The sequence below is a fragment of the Convolutriloba macropyga genome, chromosome 10 (assembly GCF_964194025.1).
Source record: "Convolutriloba macropyga chromosome 10, txConMacr16.3, whole genome shotgun sequence".
Taxonomy (NCBI): domain Eukaryota; kingdom Metazoa; phylum Xenacoelomorpha; order Acoela; family Convolutidae; genus Convolutriloba; species Convolutriloba macropyga.
Window position 1 is genome coordinate 23,107,192 of NC_134477.1, and position 9,888 is coordinate 23,117,079.

Genomic DNA, 9,888 nt, shown 5'->3' on the forward strand with positions numbered 1-9,888 from the left:
TCAAAGGCGGGAAAGTTGATTGGTATTCTTACCTTGGTGCAAATTCTTTGGTTACTTCTTTTCTAAGAAATGTTCGTCGGCTTTGAGCTTAACTGCACTTTCCTGTCAAAATTTTTGCTTTATCGCGATTTAGTTATTTTTATTTTTGTGTCTGTTGCATTAAAACTCTACATGCGTGTGTTCCATTTGAAAAAGCATTTAAACAAGCGTTCCTGAGCACAAACATATAATAGAATATAAACTTTTTTTACTGATAATCAATTGACAATTAACTTGGTTAGCATGATTATAAGTCATCAACACCATTTCAATCAAATTTCACGGCTACAAGAAAAGTTTTTGGAGGATTCTTTACTGAATACAGGGCTAGTTGAAAAGCTTGCTGCTGAAGTTTTTCTGGATTTGTTGGTCTTATGGGGATGAAGATAAAGCTTGAAAACCATATGGTTTCTCTAAAATCAGTGAGTTTTTACTCTTAATTGCTAGTGTTTGTTGTCACATTGAGTTTCTATTGAGAAAGCACACATGATCAAAAAGAGTTAATAGTTCTCAGTATTGAAAGTCAATGAAAGTTATCTGAAGTTTAAAAGTCTTAGATTAAGCAGTGGCAAGTTATAACTCAGATGATCTGATGAAACCATCGATAGCACGAAATTAGGACTTAACTTTTTAGGTATCAAAGCAACGTTCTTTTGTAAACATTTTGTGGCTTAGAAAAAATATATCTTTAATTTTAAAGTAAGACTTTTTTGGTTCTTTCGTGACCCAAAAAATCTCCTTTTGGGAATTTGACATAAAATGGTAGTTGCCATTTTCGTAGAGGTTCGCTAAAAAACAAACTACTTGAATGTATGCTTGTGTGAATGTGAATGTGGGAATATTTTTTGCCACGCACAAAATCAAGCGAGCCTTCTTGTTATTCTTTATGCTGGAATATTGTTAACTGTGCTAGAGAACTAAAAACAAAACAATTGTAGGACAGATTAGATGCCCGAGAACAGGTTTACAGATCGAGATGTAATTATTCGCTGGCAGTACTGGCAAATGTTTACCAGAGTTGCGCCATGTTGGACCCTCTCACATTCAACCCGGCCAAGTATTCAATGCCAGAATTGATTAATCCTCTGAGTACATAGAACGTGCTCCCAAAAAACGTCTAGTAGGCGCTGCTGGTTTCTGAACACGTTGGCCAATCTTAGCAGTGTCATGTTTTAGGAAGAGGGCGATCCGATTGTGGATGCGATGGATTTGAAGTTGGGGAATGTGGCCAGACTGAGGGCAGAGTTCAAGAAGAACAGTGAGCAAATTGCAGACTCTATTAATCACAGTCGCAGTCGCAACAATATTCCAAAGAAATCTCCCGAAAAAGTGGTGGAACATCTTGAAAAGGTGTCCGTCGTATTCAAAGGTAAGCTTACTGGGCAAATGATTGTGTTGCGATAACAAAAACATTAGCAACGATCTTCTCACCATGATAACAAAAAGTGAAAAAACGGTTTAGACCTGCTTCTCATCGTTTTTTCACAGAAATTTGTCATCAGTGTGAGTGCTATGATCTCTACTGTTCCCGGACCCTCGTCCCATAGTATATCAGTACTGAAACATTGTATTCCAATTGTATATCATCGGCCCAGTACTGTATCAGTCTATCCTAAGAGTTTTTTGCTACTCATGATGTGCAGTATAAGTCCCATAAAAAAAGGAACACTGTATTTCTCCTAAAATCTGTAAACGTTTCAGTCGTAGTAAAATTTACAGAGATAGGCAGTGTAAAATATTGATAATTACAAAAGAGAAACTAATAATTTATAATAACTAAAATATCGATCCAATAGAGAAGTCACTTGTATTGGAGGGGAGGGACGACAGTAACATAAATTTAATGTAAAACAGAAAGAAATTTAATTGAATTTAAAATTTTTCCAATTAATTGATCCATGTTGGGTTTTATTTGGGTCCTTCTTGTATTCATTAAGAAAAAACAGCTTATATTTCTTCTTTGCAAGACTGTATGACATTGACAAATAATTTCTTGGGAAAAAATTGTGCTGTAGAATACCTCTTTTAATAATACTTTTTTCATGCAAATTTCATTTTGAAATTGTTTGGGTAAAAATTTTTTGAGTTCGCTCGTGTATATAAAAACTTGCGATTGGTAATTTCAAAGCTGAGCTTGAGAAGGCAGGCTTCTTTTTATTCATGATACTATGGCAGTAAGTGGCAGCCCTGTAATCAAAAAGCAAAGAAATAGGTAGCATACCAAGGTTCATTTTAAGATCTGAGGATGAGTCAAATTTCTGTCTGTGAAAACAAGCTTTGATGGCCCAATTTAACTGCTTTTCTAATGTCGTTATAAGATTTTGATTGATGGTTGCAAGTAAAACAGAAGAATATTGAACATGACTGAGAACAAAAGCGTTCAAAATAATTTTTTTGTAACCAGTGGGTATTATGTTCCTGAGTGCATATATGCATTTAATGCCCTGGGCCATTTTTGACAAAAGAATTGAGCCATTTTTGACAAAAGATACTTTAGATACCCATAGATACTTTTTATTCTTAATAAAGACTGAACATTCTTGGTTTTGATTCCCATGATGTTCATAGCAAAATCATGATAAATTACGAAAATTTCGAAAAAATTTTTGAATTTTTGGGCGATGCACAATTTGAGCATGACGATGAGATTACTATCTTAAAACATTGAAAATAACGTTTTGGGATTACAAAAAATACCCGCCAAAACCACTAAATACACGCCGAGTGACGGAACTGCTGATTTTTAGATTTTTATGGTTTTATTTCAGATTGTAAGGGAAATTTGTATGTATTATAGTTTTCAGCCTAACGAAAATAGATAAAAAGTTCTGAGAAAAAGTTGATTCAGAGTATTAACAATATGTTTTTTAATGTTGCCCAGAGCAAATCCAGAATTGGAACTTGTACTGTTCAGAGTGTTTTCAGAGAGACGGTTTTTTACTATGATTTTTTGTCTGAACAGTGTAAAAAGTGACATGATCATAATCTGTTCATAGTAAAAATACAGACTGAGAATACTCGGATTCAGCGCTGATTTAAAATGTTACTATGATTCGAATTGTTGTTTTTCTCACCCTAGTCTAGACCTGGAATTTATGAAAAGACCTAATAATTCGAGGTGGGTGGGGGGGTAAATGTATGAGGTTGGAGGCAAATTGAATATAAGTGAATGGGTAGAAGTCATCAGTTTAGCATCCTAGAGTTAGGGAATATCTCAATATCACAATATCTATCTGGCACATATATCACACCACGCATAAGCGTTGAAAAAAATTTTCACCTCTCAAAAATTTTTTTCGCCGCATTCACCGCATTGACCGAAAATCTTACACTTTTTATTCAAATTCACCGCAAATCTTACATCTTTTAGCAATTTTTAGCGATGACACCTTGACCCGGGAGCACGTTTACTTATATGAAGTCAGATCACAACACCGGCAGAATCTAAAGTCGACGACATTGCTCATTGTCCGTTCACTTTCCAGAACAAATGAAACCGATCCAGCCTAGTTCCAGGACACAACTTTATTGTCCAGCTAAATTCAAGGACACGCTTTTAATGTTTAGCCAAAATCGAGGACGGTTTTAGTTCTAGCCAAATTCTAGGACGGTTGTTTTAGTTCCAGCCAAAGTCGAGGACATCAGTTAAAGTCCAGACAAATTCATTTTTGACTTTAAAAGTTTTTCTGGCCATTTTTTTCTAAAATGTTTCAATGTTTCGTTGGTTTTTATTCTGTTTTTTCCTTTTTTGTTCTGTTCAGGAGGATGGATCTTTGTCTGGGATGGCTCGTTGCTTTTTCTATGTCTCGAATGCTGAACAGTGAAATAACAAAACGAACTGGTGTTTTTGGCTAAAACCAATCAATATGGCCACAGGAACACCTTAATTCGAGTCTAAATACCCCATTTAAAAACAGTAGTTTTAATTTCTCACTTAAACACCTTATAGCTTGGGGTTTCAGCCATTCAAAATTGATTTCCACAACTCTGATTTTGTAATTTCTTTCCGTAATTAGTTTTTCTGAAACAAGCTTGTTTTAGCAAAAAAGAATGAAAACTGACGTTTGTATAAAATTGTTTAATTCCCTTCCTAGTACAATAAATCACACAAGAAGTTGTGTGATTATTTATCACAAGAGTAAAATTTTATGTGATATCCTACCAAAAAAAAACAGGGAGCTAATTAATCGCACTAGGAAAACTTTCGTAATTACAGACGTTTTTGAGTGTGCCTTTCTGCCTTAAGTTTTACTGCAAACCTTCTGCAGAAATAGTTTTGGTCACTTTGAGTGAATTTAGTAATAAAAAGCGTAATTAATCCAAAACGTCTTACTTTTCTCAGAACACTTTTATGCCAGCAGCCCTTAACATTCAACGTTCAAAATGCTACCTCTGTGTCGTTTTGATTAATAGCCGCGAAGCGATAGCGGCTATTGTTGGGGACATCGTGTTTTTTGCAGAATTTGAAAGAATTTGAATTGTATTGGGGCGCTGTCTTTTTACGACTCGAAGAGGAGTATTGGTTTTCTTAAAGTTTTTTTACCGGAAGTACTATTCGCTCAGACGCTGTTTTGACCTAAAACCGAAAGTGAGTAAAATTGCCGTGTGAACTGATTTTTGTTAGCGAGGAAGTTTTTTTTGATCATGCGCTGCATTGAATGATTGACTTTTTGACTTTAAAAAGTAGTTCTTGACTTAATAGCACATATAGATAACCGTTTTTGGCCGTTTGTTTGTCTAAGTGGCCCAATTGTTTTGCTTGTAATTCGGTTTTTGTGGAGATAAATTTTATTTGATGCTATATTGAAATGTTAACTTAACTTCGGAAACTGATACCACAGTGTTTTGCAGAGACTGAAAATTCGTTTCAAGTTCAAAGTTGGCACATATTTTTTCGATTTTTTAGTTAGTTTTTGGCTTTTTTCCATTAATTTCTTAATTTTGGATCTATCAAACGTCTTTTTGTCAAAAATCATAAAATATGGAAACTTCCTTTTGATAATTCATATGAGCAAGGCCTCTTCCTACCTCGATGTAATTTTGTTTTATAAAATTGTACATATGCTAATCCGAGTTTGGTAGTTTTTTTCCGACTTTTGTCAGTTTTTTTATTTGTTTTGTGGTTTTATTTACTAAAAATAGTCCTTTTGTGCAACATGAGGGAAACTAACTTGGTGTCAATAAAAGTTCAATCATTTTTCGGCGTTAAGGTTTGGAAAAACAGTTAAAGTTCATAAATTCAGTCTTAAAAGTTTTTCTGGCCATTTTTTTCTAAAATGTTTCAATGTTTCGTTGGTTTTTATTCTGTTTTTTCCTTTTTTGTTCTGTTCAGGAGGATGGATCTTTGTCTGGGATGGCTCGTTGCTTTTTCTATGTCTCGAATGCTGAACAGTGAAATGTATTCTTTTTATTGATTTTTTTAATTTGATTTTTAACTTTCAAAAATCAAGAATGTCTTTCTGTTACGGTGTTTCTTACATTGTGCCGATATTCCTCACATTCTAGTTAGTATGATTCTAGCTTTGTTGTGGCAGATACATTTTTTTCGTTATATTAATTTTTTTCAGTTGTTAAAAAATTGAATGATTTCAGCTTTCTTAGATTTTCGTCATTTCTTTGGTTTGCAATTGATTTCATTCAACATGAGGCAGTTTTGAGAGTTTGCTAAAAAGTCTTTTCAAAATTGTCCACTTATTTCTGTTTATTGCAATTTTTTTCCGGCCTTGTTATTTTTTAAACGATTTTTTTTTCTTTGAAGTTTATTCTGTAGCTTATGTCTTTTCTAAGAGTAATTTAGTTCTTGAATTAGTTTGAAATCATGTTGTCTAGCAAATATACAACACGCAAAAAGTATGTGTTGTTTTTGTCTTAACCGCAATGAAATTCTAATTGTAGTGCTTTTCTGATTCTTAATTATGAGCATTTTTTCTGAAAAATTTGACTTGGTTTCTAAGATTATAATCTGCCGTTTTTTTTCGCGATCTTTTTGATACTGGAATCATAAATTATTTGAGCGAAATTGATAGCCCTGTCAACTTTTTAAGCTTATTAGTATTTTGACCATCTTTAGTTTTTTGGACTTTTATAACGCCACTAAACGGCTTCATTGTTATAGAGATTTGCTGCATTTTGTTTCTCTTGGTGACATTGGGCTAAATTTCACCAATGTTTAGATCAGACCTGGAGAGGCAATGAGTTAATGGTTTAATACAAAAGGTAATAGCTTCACCTGCAATTACGGGTTTTGTGCGGAGTTTTGACGCCTCGAGTTGCTTCCAGAATTCATCCGGCTATGTTTTTAAAATTTATTTACACATTTTTATGATTTTTGAAAACAAAATGGAGTAGTGACTTTGGTCACGCTGAAAAAGGAAGCGGAGCGAAAAAGCGAGTGGTTTTGCGGCGTGATATTTTTTCGCTCCAATTTTAAACTAGAGCGAGAAAACGGTTTTTGAAACAAAAATTTGCTTACTCGCTAGTGATTTTTTGTTCACTTGTGGCAATTTCACTTTGATTTTGACTGTTTTTTTTTATTTTTTGTATCAGATTTTTTTCTAAATGGTTTGTCCAATCCATTCAATGTTCATTCTAGGTCTAGTTGTTTTTTTCAGAACCAAACTTCCATTTCTCGCTAGTGAGTTGTTGCTCACATGCGGCATATTGACATTGATTTTCTGTTCTTTATTCAAATATTTTATGATTTTTATTCATAGAAATGGTTTTCCCAATTCAATCATAGTCCGTCCTGGGTCTAGTTTTTTGATTTGTCAGTGAAAATTCTTTGAATTGGATGTCAGGAGTTGTTCTGTGTTTTTCAACTCGCCGTCTCCATCCGTGATTCTTACAACCTGACTTCTTGGAAGACTTCTTCAATGACTTCAGTGACTTCTACCGCTTTGCAGTTAAAATTTGTGTTTGTGACGTCATTTCTGCTTTCAGGTCAACTGAGTGACTTACCTCGCACAAACATATGACTTCTGAACTCACTAATAGAACTTTAAATTTTATGAACACTTACCAACTAATGATCAATGGTGTTGATCTAAGTAGTGCCAAACTTATACGCCCCAATTCTCGAGTATTATTCTGAGTTTTTGATTTTGAATATCAATTCTTTTAGGGTTTTTTCTCTGTAGACCGTATGTGTCATAAAACTTACAGTCCGAATCTAAATCAAAAAATCTAGTGGTCCACTAAATGACTCTTGTTCGATCTGTCTATCTTTTTTCTTTAGTTGTTTCAATTCATGAAAAACCACACAGGGCATGTTTCGCCTCCATCTTACAGGAGCTATCAACAGAGTTCCAAATCATTAAAAAAACAAAGAGAGTAGGTTTTTCGACTGATCTTACCAAGAAGTTGCTGGGAAACAGGAAAACTTGATGTATGAGGGAGTCAAATGTTGCTTTAGTCAGCGAACAGATTTTTCTAAGCCGGAGATTTTTGTTTTCTCCTCCACCAAATTATCAAAAAGCTCAAGAAACTGAGCAGCGGAACATTTGCGCTCTGCTTTTGACAGCTTTATTACGCAACTTTAAGAAAAGTTACAATTTTTTGTTTTAAATATTGGTGCCTATCGTTCTAAAACGTCATCAAAGCTAAATTAATGATATAAAATTATTTTGTATTATTTGTTCCTTCCATACAACTTCTAACATAATAGATCAGAATACAATTGGTGACGGTGAATCTGGGGAGCAACTAAGCAACTGCCGGCTGAGTTAAACTATGGTAATAAAATCTTGGAATTGGAGGCGAGAGACCTCAAGGAGATCTAATGAACTAAGCCAACAACTTAGGGATACGGAATGATAATTAAGCAAAAATTGCGTAAAATTCAAAAATACTCCTTCCAACACATGGAAAATTGGCAATTCTGGAATCATTTATTGAGCTTTTTGGAGATTATCGGGGCGTTTACCATGTTGAGTCACCACTGAAAGCTTATCTTTATATGCTTGGTTTTGTCGGCTTGCGTTGTCGATTAATGCTTTCAGTCATAGTTAAGTTTGATATGTTCGACGATAAACCACCAAGTTTATGCCTGTCGACTGAAACTAAATAAAAAGCTGATTTCAATGATCGAGAAAGATGTATACTTTTGGGCAGTTACCAGCATTGGAGCCAAAACTAAGGCAAAATTTGTCCGACACGGGCTACATCATTTCGTCAAACAGCTGCTTAGTATCAGTAAAGCGCTTGAAGCACAATGCAAATTCTACCTACTTGCAAATAAAGAAATAATGAAGTTCAGAATTTGAAAAAATTTTTGAACAAATTAATTCAATAGGAAGAAATGAATGCTAACAAAAAACTAAACAATCATCGGATGAAAGAATCAGCCGACTGTTTTGCGGTATTTTGCCAAACCCAAATTACAATTTTTCTCCACAAAAACGGTACAAGGAATTAAGGAATATAACGACGGCTTCTAACTTAATTTAAGCGTCATACTAGCTACCAATACTGAAAACAACAAACTCAAAAACTTGTGGTCTTTGTTCAATTTTGAGCATACAGAAGACACGGAAAATGCGAAGAAGTATATTTTTGCGGAATTTTTTGGCACTGTTGAGTTGCCTATTCTCAAAGCCAAGCATTAAAAATATTTGTTTACAAGACACACTAAGCTATTAAAAAATCAGACCAAGGGAATTACATTATAGGAGTGATACCAAAGTCTAAATCCCGTAATCGAGTTTCAGAGACCTTGCTAATTTCAGCATAGTCTCAGAAGCATTTTTAGGTAAGTTAAACTTTTACGTTCTCTTTGAATTAGACGTCTGATTCAGGTAGCTTTGAGCGTCCAAATTTTGTTTTTTTTTGCTATTACCTGAACAATTGAATAAAAAAATTGTTTTTTTTTTTAAAAAAAATGATGCGAAAGGAATCTTCAGAAAGGTAACTGGAGTAACGGATGGCACTTTATATGTAACATTAAAACAAAAACGTCTGCTCTCAATGTTTTGCTATTTTCTGCACTTCCCCAGCAGAGTTTTTATGTTGCTCTTTCGTTTGATGGGATGTTAAGTAACAGTGACCACAAGTCTCACAATTTTCAGTGAACATTTGAAGCTCAACCAACCTCTATAAAAGATCTGCTACAAGAAAGAACCAAATTTTTTTATCAATTTAAACACAAAAGGGACAGCAAACAGTATGGATCAAAATTTTAAAATGGGAACTTGAGTAAACCTACAGAATATACTATGTAAAACTGACAAAAAAGAACCTTAGAGGCTCTGAGGGTGCTGACATCAAATGTAGCTTATACTACAGAACAATTGCTCATTAAAACAAAATTTTGCGCTCTCGGCAACTTTTTTGAAAAAAAAACAACTCAATAATTTTTGCTTAAGTGAGACTTGATTGAATCAATCTGGGTTATAGAAATTTTTAGGTTTCCACCTCGTTCCACTATCCCAACAAAACAAAGAGAAAGGGAGTTGCTGCAATTTTACGCAGTGCTGAGCTTATTCATTATTTACATTCCGAGAAACAGGAGGGGAGACTACAAATTCAGATAAGAAAAACAATTTTTTTGCCACTGTTCTGTACAGAACACAAAATACCCTCCTTATCACTCTTTTGGACTTTTGGAGTAGTGCGGAACTCCACCCAATAAAAGGCACTCATCCAAACATTTATTATCTGGTAAATTTTTTATCAAACTATTGACTATTTATAAAGACAGTAAACGATTCTCATTTACTTCCTTGTTTCGAACTTAATTGATGAAAAGACGCCTACCAGAATCAAGCCCTTTTCAATTTCCTGATTGGCCATGTTTTCGCAGCTTTTGAAACTGAAACTAAAAAATAAGTAACTGAAAATTATTGATAACTTGGA

General features: G+C 34.2%; 1 protein-coding gene across 1 annotated transcript in view; it reads left to right on the forward strand.

Annotated features, from left to right (window-relative positions):
* LOC142347968 (uncharacterized) overlaps positions 1 to 9,888 on the forward strand; it is a 54,475-nt gene that overhangs the window by 36,972 nt on the left and 7,615 nt on the right. Inside the window, exon 6 of the mRNA XM_075399134.1 lies at positions 1,216 to 1,421. Within this exon, the coding sequence (XP_075255249.1) occupies positions 1,216 to 1,421 (206 nt within the window). The remainder of the gene's footprint in view (positions 1 to 1,215; positions 1,422 to 9,888) is intronic.